The sequence below is a fragment of the Salarias fasciatus genome, chromosome 9 (genome assembly GCF_902148845.1).
Source record: "Salarias fasciatus chromosome 9, fSalaFa1.1, whole genome shotgun sequence".
NCBI classification, from domain to species: domain Eukaryota; kingdom Metazoa; phylum Chordata; class Actinopteri; order Blenniiformes; family Blenniidae; genus Salarias; species Salarias fasciatus.
The window spans coordinates 10,171,829-10,192,169 of NC_043753.1; the positions used below are offsets into that span (position 1 = coordinate 10,171,829).

The 20,341-nt window shown below is 47.6% G+C and overlaps 2 protein-coding genes across 3 annotated transcripts; one reads left to right on the plus strand and one right to left on the minus strand.

Annotated features, from left to right (window-relative positions):
• Positions 1-220: 220 nt before the first annotated feature.
• Positions 221-9,154, plus strand: irf9 (interferon regulatory factor 9). Of its 2 annotated transcripts, XM_030099592.1 has the most exons (10): positions 221-265; positions 662-752; positions 3,514-3,636; positions 4,634-4,814; positions 5,785-5,924; positions 6,084-6,159; positions 6,260-6,310; positions 6,400-6,789; positions 6,882-6,997; positions 7,286-9,154. In XM_030099592.1, exons 2-10 carry the CDS (start codon positions 696-698, stop codon positions 7,442-7,444), a joined length of 1,293 nt encoding a protein of 430 aa, XP_029955452.1. In that variant the 5' UTR covers positions 221-265; positions 662-695; the 3' UTR covers positions 7,445-9,154. The 2 variants fall into 2 exon arrangements, with proteins under 2 accessions (XP_029955452.1, XP_029955453.1); XM_030099593.1 differs by lacking the exon at positions 221-265 and having other exon boundaries at positions 580-752.
• A 16-nt stretch (positions 9,155-9,170) lies between these two features.
• On the minus strand, positions 9,171-11,709 carry emc9 (ER membrane protein complex subunit 9). Its single transcript, XM_030099594.1, has 6 exons — positions 11,585-11,709; positions 11,208-11,410; positions 10,807-10,883; positions 10,346-10,415; positions 10,169-10,263; positions 9,171-9,398 (listed from the first exon to the last, which is right to left on the minus strand). The coding sequence occupies exons 2-6, from the start codon at positions 11,400-11,402 to the stop codon at positions 9,218-9,220; spliced, it is 618 nt and encodes a 205-aa protein (XP_029955454.1). The 5' UTR covers positions 11,403-11,410; positions 11,585-11,709; the 3' UTR covers positions 9,171-9,217.
• Between the last annotated feature and the right edge of the window lie 8,632 nt (positions 11,710-20,341).

Here is a 20,341-nt window from a genome sequence, read left to right on the forward strand (position 1 = left end):
GCGATTAAAAAGTCAGTTATTGATTGTATAATCGATATTATTATTAATGCATTTCCAGTACTTTGAGTGACGCTGAAGTGGTCGGGGTTTTGTCGCCCCCTGGCGGTGGTGATCGGGCGCTGGTTTCTGTGAAATCACGTGACTTCTGGGAAGAGGAGCGCCAGCCTGAAGAGCGTCCGCGGCGGAGGGGCGCGCGCCGCGCAGAGCAGAGCAGCGGAGAGCGTCAGTACGTCGAGCCGAGGATAGACGGAGCGACAGCCGCGAGGTAAACGAAACTTAAAGGCACTTCCTCTTAAACGGCACCTTTCCTTCTAAATTTAATTTGTTTCGCGAAAATCACCGCGCAGGCAGCCAGGTCGTTTTGTTCCTCACGTTTATGTCGCTGCTGAATCTGAGCGTGTTTGTGAAAGCGCACTTTGTAGACATTTTTTGTTGTTTCACTCTCTGCGTGTGTGTGCGTGCGTGTGTGCGTGTGTCTGAAAGCCGCAAACATGATGCTTCGCAAGGATTATTTCAGACTATTAATATGATTTTAACACTCATTCATTGTGTATTACAGTCGTTTTTTGACATTTATTACAGGAAAGAATGTTAATTATTCTAAAATGTGCCTTGTGTTTACTACTTCTTGTTCGTGTGTTTGTTTGTGTGTGTGTTCTAGTTTGTGTTGTTGACAGCGTACTGTTAACGGAATCATGGCAGGAGTGAAAATGCGCTCCACTCGCAGGCTGCGCTCCTGGATAGTGGAACAGGTAAGTGTGTGTGTGTGTGTGTGTGTGTGGGAGAGAGAGGGGGCGAGAGAGAAGGAAAGGGAAACAATGATGAAAGCGGGTTATATAATATTGTGGGATCACGGCCTTGTGGTCCCCAACTTTGTGTTGTTACCTGTTTTTATATCTTCTTTAATAATCACCCACTCCCACTAAATCCTCAAAGTCCGACTTGTTTTTCAATGAAATGCCAAATCCATTCATTGTGAATTAATTCACTGTCACCAAGATTCAGCGTAGAGATGTTTTAATCATCCATGGATACTGACTAGTTTTACTGCCAAGCTGTAAGCCTTTATGTCTAAATGTAGAGGGATGTTTTTATTGTATATTATCACACTTTAAAAAACTGCAACAAGATCTGTCCTCATTTGTTTTGTATAGCTGAAACATGAATATAAAGTAAAATAAAAGATGGTTCTCTGATGTTGTGTAAATATGTTGAACTCGATGTGGCTTCAAATTCAGCCATTTCTATTTATTGTTTCCGTCTCCTCCAAGCCAACGGATGGATTTACATAAACTCTTAAAGTCCAGTTTTAATTGATTAATGCGATATTATATGACAGTTTGACATTATAGCTTTCAGTATTGGTCTGCCAAATGGTCAACATCTACCTGTCGCTGGTTGTTCTTTGCCCCCTTTATCCTCCTTAATGCAGCTTCTATTACAACTGAGCTTTGAGGAAATTGTTCTTTTAGGCGATTTTAACTGAGGCTGGCTCTTACCAATCTTATCCATCTTAAGCATTTTGTCGATCATGAGCTTTTCTTTTTAATTTGGAGCATTTTTTAATCATTCGACCATGTGAATCTTGCTTGGAAATATTTTAATGACAGTTTTAGTCTTTTTTTAAACAAACATGCTCCTATCAGCTGGATCAGGGTTGAGGAAAGGGAGAGCCTAATTGGCTAATCTTTCAGCAAGCAGTTTTATCTTGCTCAAGCCACTGCCAACTAAAATGACCGCAAGACAGTCTGGCATACTGTAAAATGTCTATCAGCCCATAGCTGCCCCTCGGAGTTTCCTCCTAACCTACTGACATTACTGAATAACGACAGACCCATGTGTAAGCTCTGCATCTTAGCTGTGGACGCCAAAAAGTACTGCGCTGCACTTTTTATTGACCTTTCAAAGGTATTTGACACAGTCGACCACAGTATTTCATGTCAGCGGCTGTCTAACATCGGTATGTTTGCAAAACAACCGTAATCAATGTGTATGGTCACTTCGCTTTTATTCCAAGTTCTTAAACCCTGTAAGTGGTGTGCCTCAAGGTTCTGTTTTAGGACCCTCTGTTTTTACTGTTTATATGAACAAGCTGGGCCAAAAAGTTAATGCTCCGGTGCATCTTTACGCCGATGATACCGTCATCTACTGTCACACATCGTCTGTCGCTCAGGTGTTCACAGACCTGCAGTCTGCTTTGAGCACCTTTCAGGCGGCCTCAGGGTAGTTTTAAATGCGGTGCCTTTTTAAATGAAAATACCTTAGGCAAGTTTTAATTGCAAGCAAAACTAAATGTAGGTTCTTTTAGAACAAAAAGAAGGTACCTGTCATTATAGATATTTAGACATTACAGTTGATGATGGCCTTTCTTTCAAAAGTCCTTCAGAGGAAGCTGAAGGTGAGGCTGGGGTTTTTCTTCAGAAATAAAGCGTGTTTTTCTTTCACCGCCAGGAAACGCATTGTTGCGACCACTTTCTTGCCACTGCTGGATTTCAGTGATATGAATGTGTCTGCTCTCTCCCTACATTGCTTGGATGCTGCATATCATAGTAGCTTGAGATTCATAACCAGTTGTAAACCCCTCACACACCACAGTCCTACTTAGTAAACTGGGCTTCACTATTAAGGTGTGAAACCACCCACTGGTACATTTTTATCTGTAAATCTGGACACCCCTCCCCCCCAAATTCCTTTTTCTTGATGACTCAGATGCAGTGTGCTGTCACATTAAGGCATATTTAGTGTGTGTTTGTGGTGTGAGCCTCAGCGTTCCCTCCCAACTCTACATGTCAACTTAAGGTTGCTTGTGTTGCTACTTCCACATCTGCTTTGCATCTCATTTAGTTTGTTTCTTGTGGTTTGTGTTGCAACAACATCACAAATTCCAAAGACTCACTGTAACTTAACTTCTTCCAGATTTTGCTTAATTTTTCCCACAGCAAGATGTCACCATCAGAAAAAGATGAAAAAAAAAAACAAAAACAAAAACCTGTGGAGAATATTTACAATCACAAGAATTCAGGTAGAAGTTATTTCAGAAATGATTATAACTGGAAATACTTGGAGAATGACAGGTACACGACTTACCATCTGTAGTTTAGGATTTTTTTAAATGTTGAACTGAAATGTGCAACTGATCGTATGATTATTGTGGGAAAACGCCCTTTCAGTTTCAAGTGGAGACGTGTTGGTATTTGCGTTTTCATTGCAGAAAAGATTTGCATGGTCCAGCTACTCTTGCGTGAGCAAAGGGGCTATTTACTACAAAATGGTGCACATGAGCCGTGGCGGCGTTTCAGAAAAGTTGCGTTTTCCACCATCTACATGAAGATGAAGTTGCAACGTTTTCAAAAAATTCCATTTTCACTTGAAAACATTACTGTGTCACCAGGACCTTAGTCTGAGAACAGAGGAATAATAACTCACTGCTGCCACCCAGTTTCAAGAAGAGGCATTACCTAAATCTGACCCTCCTGTGAAGAAGAAATGAACCTTGTGATTGTCCTCTTCCAGGTCAGCAGTGGTAAATACCCGGGGCTGATGTGGGACGACGATTCCAAAACAAGGTTTCGTATCCCGTGGAAGCACGCCGGGAAACAAGACTTCCGCAAGGACGAGGACGCCGCCATCTTTAAAGTAAAAACACGCCCCCACAGCCAGTACTTGTACCTGTATCTCACATAATCAGCCTGCATGGTAATGACTGTCTTTGCCCAAGTCTTACTCAGATGGTTTGACCAAGCTGAAACCCATGTAGTCTCATATTCAGCCTATTTAGTCCACCAGTATGGACCTAACAAGGACCCAAGAAGAAAGCCCACATTAATGAACCTATATGGTCCATTTCTTCATGTATGCAAGATTAAGCTGCACTAAGACATGCAAATTGTCGGTAGATGTTCAGTTTCACCTGGAAATACTTGGAAATTAATGGTTCAGATCATCAAATCATAAGCTGAGTTCTGTGTTTGGCCTCCTGGCTGCTGAGTGAAGTAACCGGACTCTTTATTGAAGCTAGCTCCGGCTTTAAACAACACAAGGAGATAAAAGTCTCCCCCATGTCTGTATCTACTTCTTTAAACATGCATCATATATGATCAATGCAGAATGAAGAAGTGCTGGGAGAGGTGTGAATTCTCAGGGAAATGAATCCTCGAGTCACCAAGTCCAGTGTTTTGCCTCCAAACTGCTGAGTCAGAGCTGAAGGATGTTAGTGTTGGCTTCAGACCCGAAGAGGAAAATAAAGCGTCCTCTCCATGAGTCTGGTGCTTCGGGGTGAGGGGAGGACACCACAGTCGGTCGTATTTATCCACCGGCATTGTTCAAATTGTGTTTCCTGCTTCCAGCACTTTGGTCAGACAACACCAGCGAGAGCTTTAAAGCGGACACTACCCTCCTGAGTTAGGTCACCAGGTGGCAGGAAGCCAAACAGCGGCTTCAGTTTATGACTTGAGGCGCTGCCAACGTTAACTTAAACGCATCTGCGGCTGCAACTGTGCAGTCACTTATCACATTTTGATAAACTGTGCAGTCAGGCTCTAGAAGATCAATTTTATTTATTTACTACCTGCATAGAAACCTCAACGATGTCCGCAGGTTTCCGTCTCTTCAGCAGTGTGCCTCTCTCCTGCAGGCCTGGGCCGAGTTCAAGGGGAAGCTGACGGACGGCACGCAGGACAACCCGGCCAACTGGAAGACCCGTCTGCGCTGCGCCCTCAACAAGAGCCCCGAGTTCGAGGAGGTGACGGAGCGGGCGCAGCTCGACATCTCCGAGCCGTACAAAGTCTACCGCCTGGTCCCGATCGGCGAGCAGGGTGAGGACACCCGACCACGGCGGAGAACATGCCTCCAGTTTAAAGCAGTGTGAGCAGAAAAATCAAGAAAAAAAAAAACAAACGACCAAAAACACTAATTTCCTGTTTTCTGAGACATTAAGAACAAATCCCAAAGTCCAAGCGAGTGTCAGTCTTATTCCTCAACATCATCGCTTCAGAGACTCAAACATTCGGTGTTTGCATAGTTTTCTTTAAAGAAGCAGTCACAGATCGTAAAAGTAGTTGAAACTGTCACTAAACACTGAAAAAAATCTTACAATTACAGTCTCCTCTGGGAGTTAAAACTGGATGCATCATGTTTTTAAAGAAAACTGTCAAATCTACCCTGCAGGAGTTACTTTTCTGAATCTTTGCTATATTTAGATTAAACCGCTGCGTCTTTGCAAAGCTCAAATCATCAAGCGTCTGACCAAAGTCCAGTTTGCATAGCGCCAACGCATTTAACAAATGGATAAAATGACAGTCAAAACTGTTTCCTTCTGCTTTTTGTTTTCTTTTTGCACTCTTTGAGAGAAAAACTTGATAAGGTAGATAAAAGCTTTCAGATTTAACCTTCAGAAGTCCTGCATGACAAAATTTGATGCATCTTCACTACTTTTACATGTATAAACAACAATTTTTCATCATTTGAGCTCAAATCATCAAACATTTGACAGGAGTTCTTAAACAAACAGTGAGACTTTATAAAAGAAATTTAAAAAAAAATTGCTTTAAACAAATGATAATTGACAATAAGTGTCAATTCTTGAAGAGTCATTGTTGAAGGTTGTCAGCTGTAGCCTGCAGAAGCTCATGCATGAGTCACGTCGCTCTGTTTTCCAGCTGCTGCACAAATAAAGTGAGTCATGAGCCGCGAGCAGAGGTCAGAGTGTGGATCAGGGTCGCCGTCGTCGTGTCTTCACACCATGGAGACAGACAGATGTTTTCAGCCCTCTGGTGTGTGTTTCAGGTTTGTTGCCGCCTGAGAAGAAGAAGAGAGAAAAAGTCAGCAGGAGGTCGAAGAGACGGCGGAGCAGCAGCAGCGACTCGGAGAGCGAAGACGTCAGCCCGGCGCAGCAGATCAAAACCGAGGAGGCGACGCCACAGCCGGTGAGTCCACCGGGTCTCTACCATTGCATTGTAAGAGGTTTTCCTCCAGCAGCACAATCAAAAACCAATAATATTTAGTGATTGAAACTGTGTTGGACATGAAGCAGCTGGTGACTCTCCTCACAGTGTTTTTTCCTCTTCCTCGCTGTCTGTGTTCAGGACTGTGTGCAGCAGAGCGACAGCCCCGTTCAGACCCAGCAGTGTGTTCAGAACATCAACGTAATACGGAGCGACGGTGAGTTCAAGGCCCTTCGATCATCTGTACAGTTTCATCATCTTTTGATGCTTTTAGCTATTTTAACAATACCTGTGATTTGATTTTTTTGCTCTTGTAGTGGCAGTGTTGGACTTGCGGATCGAGGAGAACGTCCCCGCCCCTGCAGCAGGTAATCAAGAGGAAGACATGTTGAAGAAATTGGTTGTTTTCACTCCTGTGCCGATCACTCATCGGCCCGTATCGTCTCCACCTCTTCAGTCCAGGACTCCTTCGACATCTCCGTCCACTACTTAGGCCACGAGGTTCTCAAGTGCTTCATCCAGGGCGCCAACGTGCGGATAACGTACCTGCCGTCCTCGGTCATCCCGTCCACGCCGGCGGCCCTGAGCAGCCGCTTCCCCCGCATCCCGCTGCCTGAGCCGCCCTCCTCGCTGCCGCCAGGCCCCGAGCTGCAGGCGCTTTACACGCTGCTGCCCTTCATGGAGCGCGGCGTGGCGCTCACCTATGAAGAGAAGGGCGTGTACGGCAAGAGGTTCTGCCAGGGGCGGGTCTTCTGGACGGGGCCGCACACCACCAGCCCGGCGCTCCTGAAGATGGAGAGGAACACGGAGCCGGTCTTGCTCTTCAGCAAAGAAATCTTCAAGCAGGGTGAGTCAGGACAGAGTGCCAAAACTGGAACTTTAAAACCCAAATCTTTGGCCTTTCTAACCACCTCCCCCTCTCCTTCCTGTCCTCGTCAGATCTGGACGCCTTCCGGTCGAACGGCGGCGAGCCTCCGAAGTGCACCATCACACTTTGTTTTGGAGAAGAGCTGAAAAACCAGGAGGACCCGTCCAGCAAGCTCATCATCGTGCAGGTGAACACTTTATTCAATCAACATCATCCCCGGATCAACAGAAGAGAAGCGCCGCTGAGGTCCAATGCCTTTGTAAAACACTGTCTAAATTTAGCAGCACAAAAGAGAACCATGCAGGCCTCTCTGTGTGGAGTTTGCATATTTTTCAATACTGTAAACATTTCAGTTTATATATAGTATCAATCTAAATTATGGAAAAGTGGCAGTTTTAAAATGTGTGATAGTTTTAGAATTTTTCGATAAAATATCAACATTTAGAATGTATGGACATTTTTCTGTCGTGTGCAGATCAACCTCCCCTGGGCGGAGAAGCAGGTTCAGAAGGCGAGCTCCATCCGCAACTCCATATCCCTCCTGCACTCTCTGGCCAGCCAGTCTCCTCTGGGGGAAATCACCCTCAACCTGGTGGAGGTGCTGCCGGACGCCGTCGTCTGCGATGCGGTGTGAACCCAGCCAACCGTCTGTCACTCGTCACTGAGTTTTGTTTTTGTTTTTATTTTTTTTTTAAGTTTAAAGAGCCCCGTTTTCAAAATGACAACTTTTATATAATGAAGAAGCTCTTATTCATTCCAGAGCTACAGCAGATTAAAAAATATCTCACTTTATAATTGGACTTGTTGCACACTGATAATGGATGTAGTTTTTTTTCGAGGGTGAGTGAAATCACCTTAAAAGAGTAGTTTAATTGTCTGTAAACACTAAAAGTGCTTGATGTTAGTGATGTTCAACCTGTGGATAGTTTAAAATCATATTTTTGTTAAAAGATCTGTTTTGTTTTTTTTGTCTTTTGTTTTAAAAGGTCACAAGTCTGAAAAGCTAAAAAAAAAAAAATGTTGTTTTTATACTATAAATACAAACTTAACCATCCAATAAAGGAAGACGCACCATGACAAGTAGAAGTAGCTCAGTATAACAGTAGCAGCGGTGACAGATAATCCTCAAAGGATCTATCATCTTTATGCAAACAAAGCTTGTATACTCATGTGGGTTATTAGTCTTTTAATACATTAAAAAGTGTCACACAGAGGCAAAATGCAGCAGGAAGGAAGAGTTGAGTGCTGCCGATCAGGAATCATGTCTTTTACGTTCAGTGCATTTTCATTATTTTAGATCATTAATATCAGGAACTACTTGACACACAGTGGGCTCTAGGTTAGTGTAACATGTCCCGTTTACATGACGGCGCCTCCAAGTGAAAAGTTGCACAATCTCTACCTGAAGTGTTGTTTTAGCACGGCTGTCGAGTAAACAGACGCCCAACACGCAACAAAGTGTTGCGTTTTCACTTGAAAATGTCACATAAACAGGGCCTTGAAGCCGTTAAAATCTTTTACAGTAGCAAAGAAAAGTACCAAGCAGACTTTAGTGGTAGAAATATCATGAATATTACGAAGCTGAAGCTCTGAATGTTTGTTTTTCCAGATCATCTCTCCTGGCTCATGCTAATTGCTGTCATATTCAACAGTTACTCAGGCAGGTTGATGATTTGACTCACTGCACCATCTGGTGGTGCAAACCTGCATTACAAGGCTGATGGAGTTGGTTGACTTGAAAACCTCTTGAGATTTCACTATGACATGATGATTATTCCCTTGTTTGGACCAAAATAAATGCCAACTGCCCCTTAGAAGGCATCATCATGCAGCAGGAACAGGCATTAAACAGAGAAAAGAGAGGAGCTCATGGTGCTGGTTAAAAGAAGATGTTACCGTCTTGGTTTTTAGCCACCTCAAAACAACACTCTGACTTAGTTTTGTGCAAGAATTTATATCAAAACTGTGTTTTAACCATGTCCTGACAGTACGCGGCCACATGCGAGTTTTCCTTTTCAATATCCTGACCAGAAACCAAACGTTTTGAGCTTCAGCACACCGACGCTTCCCGCCGGGTGTCTTCGTACCGTGCTGCCTCAGTTACTCTGTAAAGCACAAACTATGAAAATACACAAAACTGGAGCGCAACTGAACAGTAACAATGCCAGTGGATGATCTGTCCTTGAAATGAGCAGGGTGGTGTTGGGCTGGACCACAAGGCACACGCTGCATTTGTGGGAACGGAAACGTTAGATGGAAGACCGGAGATACTAAGATGTAAATATTGTGTTATTTATGTGTGTGAGTCCTTGTTCAGCGGAGAACAATAAACATCTTCCTGGAGTCTGTGCAGCAGGTGTGGTTGTGTTTGAGCAGGGCGGTTAAACTCGGGCGCCGCCTCTCAGTCTTAGATGTTCCCGTTGGCCGGCGAGGCGAGCTCCGAGATCTTGGTGTTGAGTTTCTGATTGGTCCAGTCCTGTGTGATGTCGTCCAAGTGGCTGTCGAAGTCCACCAGCAGCGAGTGATCACCCGACTCCAGCATCTGGGAGGCGATGGCCCGGGTCTCCTCCCACTGCCGCAGCATGATCCTGAGGAGCCACAACACAGAGCCTCACTCACCACAGGAAAAACAGAGGTCAGGGTCTGATGCTTCTAGAATCCCATCACATTTAGACGCAGAGAGCCAGGCTCGCTGCAGGACTGCACACGAAGAAGAAAAAACATGTTTTTGTTCTTCCAAAGACTTTAAACTGTAAAGGGGGGGGCTACACTGGAATGCAGTTTATCGAAGCGAAACCTTGAGAAGCACAGTCAGGAGACGGCCATCAGACATGACCTTCACCAGGGCAGTCTCACTCCTGAATCTCAAAACAGGCTGAGCCTCGTGGTTAAATCAAAACACATCATGAAAGTAGCTGTTAATGCAAAAGAACGTTTTGCCATTTCATTTTACTGCAAGAGTTGAGAGTCACCTCTAATAGTAATCCAGCTCGGCCATCTGTCCATTAGAATGTGTGTGTACTTGCCATTATTAATGTTTATGGTGTGTTACGTGTGTAGTTTCCATGTAAACAGAGGTCGATTTCAAAATGTGTCAACGTTTCTGACATGAAAACCTAATATGTTACATAAATGGTTTTAGACACCAGATCCTCTCTAAAGGATTTTTTTTTTTGTGTGTGATTGTGGTGGAAAACAAGTGATAGTGCTAAAGACACTACTTCAGTTATGAAGAGGAGGCTGAAATCTACACACTGCTTATTGGTGATTGGTTATGTCATTGGCGTACTGATCTACCATTGGTGTGACTGATCAGACCATCCGGCGTCCTCTCAACCATCAACGACTCGACTCTTACGTGTGTTTGTCTTTGAGGATCCACCTGGAGTCTTTGCGCTCGTACATGACGATGGGAGGAACCCGATAGTCCGGAGACATCTTACTGCCGTCCAGCTGCCGAGCACAACAGGAAGACACGGGGCCATCAGTGAACCGATTGTTTCAGCAGCTTCGGTTTTATGTCTGTTTTTCTTACCATCAACAAAACGGCGTTGTCAAACTGCTCGGCGATCTTATCGGCGATCTTCAGCGCACACGGGGTCGGGCTGTGGGAGAAACAAAGAGAGTGGTGGTGGTATTCTACCGGTCTCAAAGTGTTTTACGCTGACAAGTCAGACCACAATCTCTTAAAAGGCCCATTAAAGTGAGTTTGACGGTGAGGTGAGGTGGTTTACAAGACATTTAGGAGGTCGACACACAGTTTGAAGGGAGGTTTTCAAAGTTTCTTGGACTGCTGCTGCTTGTCAGAGTCCATTAGAACTGCACGATATCAAGTAAACATAAGTGATCTGATGTCTGCAGGTTTGATGAGCTGCATGTTACAAAGTCGACAAACAGACTCATCATCTCTGGTGGCACGAGAGAAAATGTTAGGGACCCCCATTTGAAGCCACTCAGAAATATACAGAGAGAATCTTCAAGGTCCCAAGATCTCACCTGTTATCTGACGCACAAGAGTTGGCTTGGTAGTATCCCACAATCCTCTGCTGAGTCTGTGAGCACCACACATCCACCTGCAGGGAGAGGAAAGGCAGCTGTCAAACATCAGAGGCGCCATATTGGACGAGCATGAGAGAATATCATGAAGAGTATGAAATTACACTGCGGCAATGAAGCAAAACACTATTCAACTTGTGCCTTTTTAAGTTGCAACTTCCTGTCTGGTCGATGTTGTCCGCACAACTCGACATACTCAAGAATGATAGGCAGATCGTACCCGAGATGATCTGTCTATTACCTGAACTTGAATATGCGCTTCATCGGTGACCCTAAATTACCCTGTGATGGACTGGCGATCTGTCATGTTTATCTTGTCTCCTCTCAGCCAAAGGTCCTACCTGTGTGAGGGCCAGCTGGGTGATGGGAGCCAGTGGCAGGTGAGAGTGCAGCAGCGGAACGCAGTCCGTCACGCAGACAGCGCCCCCTGCCGGGCTCGACGACAGCAGCAGGCCGTTGATGCTGCACCGGGGGAACAGACAGGCGTGCAGGTACATCTTCACGTAAGCCCGACAGGAGAGCTCCACCTCGCCCATGACGACTCCTGCAACAGGCACGGACACGGATGGGTTATGAGGCACGCCAACATCTCGCGCAACAATGTCTATAAGGACATCAAGGCACAATCTCCACGTTCGGTAGCTAACTGTGGCTCACTGAGCTACCAGCCGCATTAGCAGGGGAGCTAACAACCAGCGGCTAAAATACATCTTCTTACCTGGGAAATAAAACTTTAAATCAAAAGTTGGAGCTTGGAGAAGCAGATATTCATTCAAAGATGCTTCAATCTAACGTGGAAGGTCCTGTTTACAGATCTGTGTCGGTTCTCTGCTTCACTGACGGTCACACAAGGCTTCCTGTCAGCTGCTTGTAGTCCCGCCCCTTGAATTCAAACCAACATCTGATTGGCTGATATATTGAGTTGTTGTATTATGATTGGAGTGACGTAACTGTCAATCATTTCACACGCTGTCATATATTTTTTTTTCCAGTAGTGCGACCTCTACAGGACAGGATGAATTATGCAATAAAATGTAAAAGGTCAGAAATCTATGAAACAAGTCAGGATTCCCCCAGGAGATGCACAGGATGTGAGAGAACAGCGGATGAGCACAGAATTTCACAAACAGATAAGAAATATTGAGAAGCTATTTCAGTTTGTTTATTTTAATAGTACAACTTTTCTTCCTCTCAACCTTAGTGTTCACCACCTGTATCTCCACCTTTGTCAACTTGGACAAAGTATCCAGGTTCTTCTCCATGAGTGCTGTTTTCTCAAACAGGAAGTTGGTGGCTTCATCCTCTTTCTCCTTTATGAGTAGCCTCATCTTGTCCTGCTGCTCCTGATAGAGAGCTGAGATTTTTGCAGCCACCTCCTCCCTCGTGGCTCAGCACTCCTCCCACTCTTTCTTGGAGTCTTTCAGAAGGTTATTTCCAGCATGAGACACTCCACTCTACTCTCCTGTCATGCTTTTTGTGGAGAGCAGTCTGTTTTCTCCTCCTGTCAGCTTGTAAAATGATGGTAGAGATCACTGTACTCTGCAGCCTGCTGGATGCTGAAGATCAAGACATTCAAAGCTCAAGGAAAAATTGTATAATTAGTTTTTTTTTAAATGATTTCTTAATTAAGAAATTCACTACAAAAGTATTTAAAACATACCAATTGCATTGCCTCCAAGCTGTCTAAAGTCTCCTAAACTGGGAACCTGTGTGACACTCTCCAAAGTGCCGAAAGGGGCTGATGGGAAGAATGCTATGTTACACAATGTTACTCATTACGTATTTAATCTGAATCAATATCCTAGATTACAAATTCGGGAAATCTTTCAAGAAATAAATATTTTCTTTTTAGAATTTTTCAGAATTTTCAACTCGGTTAGGGTTTTTCTGAAATTTTCTGGACTAGGTTTTCATGATTCAAAGAGAATTCTATGGAAAAACAATGTGTTCATTGTGTTTTAAAGCAACACTAAGGAACTTTCAGTTTTCGTTGATTTTGGCAGCGCCAATGGACAAAAGCGGTAGTGTTTTGCCTGAACGAATACTACAGTTCCTATGAGGACTAGCGCGTGGTGTTGTAAAATGCTGCTCCCGGTGGCATGCTGTCGGACTGAACTTGCCTACATTTGTTTCCAGTGGCTGTGTGAAGGACGGATAGCGACGAGGTAATGAATCTAATGGTGGCTAAACAATGTTATATCATGATGTGACGCATGCCATAAAGCAGTCCGCACATTTGGAGTTTTTTAGTGTGCAGGGTTCCTACCACCCTCCTCACAGTTTCTTTGTCCAAGTGAAAGCAATACTGACGTCCTCAGCCCGTGACAGAGGGGTCATTCAACTAGTTGTAAGTCGATGTATCATCACAAAAGATATTAAAATGTTTTAAGGTTGAAAAGTTCCTTAGTGTCACTTTAACTGAACCACAGGCAAATTTCTAGAAATGAATCTATGCAATTATTACTTTTAGAGATTTAATTCCCCAATATCAGGGTGTCTGAAGTCTAATTCAAAATATTGGAGCAAGACCAGAAATACCACTCCAATATTGACATCTGTTAAATCTAGAATTTAAACTCATTTTGATTTTTAAAGCCCTTATCCAGTCTGCAAAATATCTTAAATGCTGTTTTACCTCATCAGTGCAGAACACTGGCCTACTTTAGGGTTTCGGTTTTTAAGAAAGGCAGACCTTTATCAGACTCATTTTGAACCAGCTCCCAGTGTCATTCCATTTGGCAGGCGGTCTCTTGTAAGGTTTGTTTAAAAAGGATTTATTCAGACCACCTCAGACCATTTAGTTAGGCTGCTGGTAGATTTTTTTTTTCTGGGGTTCTTCCCTACTCTACACAGCAGTTCCACCATCCTGCAGGATCCAACAGTGGACTTTAGGTTTGTGGTCCTGAGACCGAGACAAATCTACAGATAGCGGATTAGTGACAGTTTGTTGCTTGCTTGTTTTTTCCCCCTCATAATTTATAGCCCCAAACCAAACAATAGAAAGCTACCACCTCCAAGCCTTTTCTGCAAAGTTTCTTCCTGAGGCTCGTTAGTCAACTCCAGAGGGTTATTTGAAAAATTAAGGACGTTTTCCCATCACCTAAACACACTTGTGGAATTGTTAATCTCTGCACAATTACTTTGTGATAACTTCAATTTGGTGCTGCATAAATTAAACTGAAGACAGTGGTCAGTGCAATGCTGGCACCAAAATGCCTTTGAGGTTTTAGATTGCGTCCAACACTGGTGGCATTTAATTGTCATGGAAAAGTCATAGGAGGCCCTGTCAGAACTCCGAGCAGGTGTTCTTTGTTCGAAAATTGTCAGAGGGAATCCAACTCAACAAATATCACTACCAAGCTCAGTGAAAACACCCTCAATGGTCTATAATTCAAGGAAATGCAGTGAAATTATATGCTCACAATCTTATTCTTAGTATGAAAATGGGCAATACGTTCTACAGCATCTGCTCAACTTGAAACTATGCACCAATGGGCTCGAGTTACAAGATGTGCCGACTCATTCAAATGAGTGTGATCTGTGACCATATGAAATTTGAAAGACAAAGAAATGATGATACAGTACATTTATTATGATTAAGTTCAGAGCATTACTTGAACATGAATCAGCCAGGTATCTTCAGTATCAGTACCTAGAACAAACAGAGGATTAATGTCACACCAGGGTGGAGGCATTATCATATAAGTTTCAGTGCCTTACCTCAGAAGGTTTAAAAACCTGGAGAATCATGGTGAACCCAATGACGGAGCAGAAGCTGCTGGGGTTATTGCCACTTTAGGTGGGAGCAACTGTGGCTTTTGCAGTTGCTTGGGCTGGTGGCGCTTCTCATATACAGGTACTGGCTTTTCGACCCCTTTGCCGGACACCAGGGGACGCTGCCTCGGGAAGCCGGACACCAGGGGACGCTGCCTCGGGAAGCCGGACACCAGGGGACGCTGCCTCGGGAAGCCGGACACCCACACGAGTGGACGTTGGGTGAGCGGACGTTTGCTCATCTTGTAACGAAGTTTCTGTGGTAGTCTAGGTGGATAGTTCAACACCCTGTGCCTCTGAATTGGGTAGCTTGGTCTACGACGATACTGTGGCCACTGGGGTCTCTTAACATGTTTCAGCCGGTAAATGTTAAACCTGGGTTTTTGGGAGCGGTTGGGCATCATAATGGGAACCTGGGAATCCTGAGGCGGTCGTGCAGGTGCTTGAGGCCGTGTAGGGAAGCGTGGAGGCTGGGGACCCTGGGCAGGAGCCGGCTGCGGAGGCTGGGGACCCTGGGGCCGGGCACCCTGGGCAGGAGCCGGCTGCGGAGGCTGGGGACCCTGGGGCCGGGCACCCTGGGCAGGAGCCGGCTGCGGAGGCTGGGGACCCTGGGGCCGGGCACCCTGGGCAGGAGCCGGCTGCGGAGGCTGGGGACCCTGGGGCCGGGCACCCTGGGCAGGAGCCTGATGCCATGGAGGGAACTGAGGGGGCTGGGGACCCCGGTCAGGACTGGGCTGCAGAGGCTGGGGACCCTGGGGCCGGGCACCCTGGGCAGGAGCCTGATGCCATGGAGGGAACTGAGGGGGCTGGGGACCCCGGGCAGGAGTGGGCTGCAGAGGCTGGTGACCCTGAGGCCATGATGGTGGTAATGTGGGTGCCTGAGGCCATGGGGGAGACTGGGGACCCTGCGGCCGGGGAGCCTGGGTCTGTGAAGGTGGTATTGTGGGTGCCTGAGGCCATGGAAGATACTGGGGAGGCTGCGGCGGACGGTTCGCCTGACCGGGGACAAACTGCGGGGGAGACTGGGGCGGACGGTTCGCCTGACCGGGGACAAACTGCGGGGGAGACTGGGGGCCCTGCGGCGGACGGTTCGCCTGACCGGGGACAAACTGCGGGGGAGACTGGGGGCCCTGCGGCGGACGGTTCGCCTGACCGGGGACAAACTGCGGGGGAGACTGGGGGCCCTGCGGCGGACGGTTCGCCTGACCGGGGACAAACTGCGGGGGAGACTGGGGGCCCTGCGGCGGACGGTTCGCCTGACCGGGGACAAACTGCGGGGGAGACTGGGGGCCCTGCGGCGGACGGTTCGCCTGACCGGGGACAAACTGCGGGGGAGACTGGGGGCCCTGCGGCGGACGGTTCGCCTGACCGGGGACAAACTGCGGGGGAGACTGGGGGCCCTGCGGCGGACGGTTCGCCTGACCGGGGACAAACTGCGGGGGAGACTGGGGGCCCTGCGGCGGACGGTTCGCCTGACCGGGGGCAAACTGCGGGGGAGACTGGGGGCTCTGCGGCGGGCGGTTCGCCTGACCGGGGGCAAACTGCGGGGGAGACTGGGGGCCCTGCGGCGGGCGGTTCGCCTGCTCGGGGGCAAACTGCGGGGGAGACTGGGGAGGCTGTGGCGGACGGTTCGCCTGACCAGGGACAAACTGCGGGGGAGACTGGGGACCCTGCGGCGAGCGGTTCGCCTGACCGGGGACAAACTGCGGGGGAGACTGGGGGCCCTGCGGCGGACGGTTCGCCTGACCGGGGACAAACTGCGGGGGAGACTGGGGGCCCTGCGGCGGACGGTTCGCCTGACCGGGGACAAACTGCGGGGGAGACTGGGGGCCCTGCGGCGGACGGTTCGCCTGACCGGGGACAAACTGCGGGGGAGACTGGGGGCTCTGCGGCGGACGGTTCGCCTGACCGGGGACAAACTGCGGGGGAGACTGGGGGCTCTGCGGCGGACGGTTCGCCTGACCGGGGGCAAACTGCGGGGGAGACTGGGGACCCTGCGGCGGGCGGTTCGCCTGACCGGGGGCAAACTGCGGGGGAGACTGGGGACCCTGCGGCGAGCGGTTCGCCTGACCAGGGACAAACTGCGGGGGAGACTGGGGACCCTGCGGCGAGCGGTTCGCCTGACCAGGGACAAACTGCGGGGGAGACTGGGGACCCTGCGGCGGACGGTTCGCCTGACCAGGGACAAACTGCGGGGGAGACTGGGGACCCTGCGGCGGACGGTTCGCCTGACCAGGGACAAACTGCGGGGGAGACTGGGGACCCTGCGGCGGACGGTTCGCCTGACCAGGGACAAACTGCGGGGGAGACTGGGGACCCTGCGGCGGACGGTTCGCCTGACCAGGGACAAACTGCGGGGGAGACTGGGGACCCTGCGGCGGACGGTTCGCCTGACCAGGGACAAACTGCGGGGGAGACTGGGGACCCTGCGGCGGACGGTTCGCCTGACCAGGGACAAACTGCGGGGGAGACTGGGGACCCTGCGGCGGACGGTTCGCCTGACCAGGGACAAACTGCGGGGGAGACTGGGGACCCTGCGGCGGACGGTTCGCCTGACCAGGGACAAACTGCGGGGGAGACTGGGGACCCTGCGGCGGACGGTTCGCCTGACCAGGGACAAACTGCGGGGGAGACTGGGGACCCTGCGGCGGACGGTTCGCCTGCTCGGGGACAAACTGCGGGGGAGACTGGGGAGGCTGCTGTGGACCGTTAGCCTGACCGGGGACAAACTGCGGGGGAGACTGGGGAGGCTGCAGCGGACGGTTAGCCTGACCAGGGACAAACTGCGGGGGAGACTGGGGACCCTGCGGCCGGGGAGCTTGACCAGGAGAAATTGGAAGAGACCGGGGATTCTGAGGCAGACTAAGACTATACAGTTGAGACTGGGGATCCTCAGGCAATCCAAACGGAAATGGGAGAGACGGGGGACCCTGAGGTGGCTGGGCTGGAACTTGGCTCGCCTCTACTGTGTTGTCGAAGACCCTGGACACCTGTTGTGGCTGTGACAGGAAGCCCTCTTTTTGGGATGTGTGAGGCCACTGAAGTGAAGAACCAAGTGTCTGGGGCTTTTGTGGCCATTTGAGCCAATAAGCAGGCTGTTGTGGCATCTGTGCTTGGGGTATGACCCACGGCAGCTGGTTTGCTACCTGTGAAAAATCATAGGAATAAGATTCATTTCCACAGCAATGCCATACATCATGTTTTTGGCTTGCACTTGGACAGTTAATTACCTCATCTGCATTGAAGTTTGAATCATCACTTCCAAGTGGTCCCATATTCCATGAAGATTTATTTCCAGTGTGAAACCTACGCAGCTGTGACTGATAGCCCACACCAGGCACCCCCTCATCTTCATGCTTCTCAGCGGATCCAATTCTGAAGGCTATCGTTCACACATTTTAGTTTAAGCAGACAATGAATTCTTTAATTTTCTCAAACTTACCATTTGCATGATGTCTTCCAACTGCTAGTAAGGATAGCAGCAGCCACCTAGGACACAGACACCTGGGTTAATGCATGCTTATTCAGTTTCAAATCAAAAGCCAACTTCAAGGAAATGTTTGGAGACTTACGATAAGGGAAAGCCCATGGCTTCAGCCTCAGTCAGCTGAAGACTCCGTCAACCAGTAATCTCTGCAGCCTTGCAGATTCTTTATATACCTTTCTCTGTTAAGTAATGAGATTCAGGTGTGAGTAGTTACAGGTAGGTGTGGCCAATTGTTGGGTTTGCAGGGAAAGCTCACTGCATTGAAGGAAACTGAAAATGGAGTTGAAATATAGACAGATTGTGACAAAACATTGTGACAAACATTTCCTGCACTTTATTTTCAACAATCAGCAGACCAGACCTTTGTCATTGCTGACTGCAGACCCTGTTGATTTTAACTCAAGTCTTCAAATTGATCATTGTAAATCAATGTACTCTTTGAAGGCAGAATAATCTAAGCCAATGAGGGATACTGAAAGTATTTTTTAAATACATTGCATAAGGTATATTAAAAAAAAGGTAGGATATTTTAATATATTTCCCATTTTGTGATTAGACAAAACTGCCTCACATGGAATCTGCACTGCCATTTTTTTCAGCCTCCAATTAGCAAAAGTGCCATTTGGAGACTGATTGCACTATTAAAAATAAAGCACATTGAAGTGAGTCAATGTGGAGAATTGCAGATTTAGATAGATAGATAGATAGACAGACAGATAGATAGATAGATAGATAGATACTTTATTAATCCCGAAGGAAATTATGCAATAGTAGTCTGTTGCCCACATTCATAAACCCAGAAATAGAAATAAAGTTAAAAAGTACAATTAAAAGGACAACTAGCAACAACCATAATAAATAAATCCAACATTAAAAAGTCAAGTGCTACTCCATAAGGTGCTATGAAGTAAAAGTTTAAGTTAAGCACTAAAAAGCAAAGTTCAGGACCAGCATCAGACTCTCCTGCTCCTTCCTGAAGTGGCTGCGTTATACAGCCTGATGGCACGAGGGACAAAAAAGTTTTTAAGTCTTTCGGTGGAGCAGCACAATGAAAGGTACCTGGAGCTAACAGAGCCCCTTTGCCCAGAGACCACAGGATTTAGGGGGTGGCTCTGATTGGACAGGATCGCCCTGATAGAGCGTCCTCTGCTCCACCACCTTTTCCACAGAGTCCAGGCCGAGTCCAACCACAGAGCCAGCTTTTCTTTTAGCCTGTTCAGCCTTAGAGTGTCCCTTTTCTTGGCGTTGCCCCCCCAGCACACAACAGCATAAAAAAGAACACTAGATAAAATAGACTGGTAGAACATGTACAGTAGCTTAGAACAGACTCTAAAGGACGCCAGCCTTCTTAAGAAATACATCCTGCTCTGCGCCTTCTTGTACACAGCATCCATGTTTGCTGCCCAGCTCAGACTGTTGTCCATCTGCAGCCCCAGATACTTGTAGGTGGAGACCACCTCCACCTCAGATCCACTGATGTTAATGGGCTGTAGAGCAGGGGGTGCCCAGTGGAAATCCAGCACCAGCTCCTTTGTTTTAGAGGTGTGCAACTGGAGCTTGTTGCGCTGGGACCACTCCACAAAGTCCCAGGCCCCTGTACTCCCCCTCCTCACCCTCCCTAATACACGCCACAATAGCAGTGTTATCAGAGAACTTCTGCATGTGGCATGTATCTGAGTTATACTGGAAGTCAGAGGTGTAAAGAGTGAAGAGGAGGGGCGAGAACACTGTGCCTTGAGGTGCTCCAATGCTGCAGGTCAGTGTTGAGGACCTACAGCCCCCCCATTCGGACAAACTGTGGTCTGTTAGTCAGAAAATCCGAAATCCAGGTCACGAGGTGGGGGTCCACAGCCATGATGTTCAGTTTTTCCTGGAGAAGGCTGGGATGGATGGTATTAAAAGCACTAGAGAAGTCGAAGAATAGCATCCCCACCACGCAACCCCCAACATCCAGGTATGTGAGGGCACGGTGTAGGAGGTTGAGGACGGCATCCTCCACTCCCACCTTCTCCTGATAAGCAAACTGGAGGGGGTCCAGTCCTCCCAGCACTTGAGAGTGTACAATCCACAGGACCAGTCGCTCCAGTGTCTTCATAACGTGCGACGTGACTGCGACTGGCCTGTAGTTTATTTGTAATTTTTTTTATTTTATAGGCAGATTCATGTGGGATTTCATATTAAGGCAAAGAACCAGGACTTCTCATGGCTTTTTTT

Bases quoted from the DNA above. Each gene is read 5' to 3' on its own strand.
- irf9 (XM_030099592.1), top strand. From the start codon at position 696: ATGGCAGGAGTGAAAATGCGCTCCACTCGCAGGCTGCGCTCCTGGATA. The intron at 4,815-5,784 runs GTGAGGACACCC...TGTGTGTTTCAG, and splicing joins GGTCCCGATCGGCGAGCAGG to GTTTGTTGCCGCCTGAGAAG. The intron at 6,160-6,259 runs GTGAGTTCAAGG...TTGCTCTTGTAG, and splicing joins CAACGTAATACGGAGCGACG to TGGCAGTGTTGGACTTGCGG.
- emc9 (XM_030099594.1), bottom strand. From the start codon at position 11,402: ATGGGCGAGGTGGAGCTCTCCTGTCGGGCTTACGTGAAGATGTACCTG. The intron at 10,884-11,207 runs GTAGGACCTTTG...CTCTCCCTGCAG, and splicing joins CCCAGCTGGCCCTCACACAG to GTGGATGTGTGGTGCTCACA. The intron at 10,416-10,806 runs GTGAGATCTTGG...TTTCTCCCACAG, and splicing joins TCTTGTGCGTCAGATAACAG to CCCGACCCCGTGTGCGCTGA.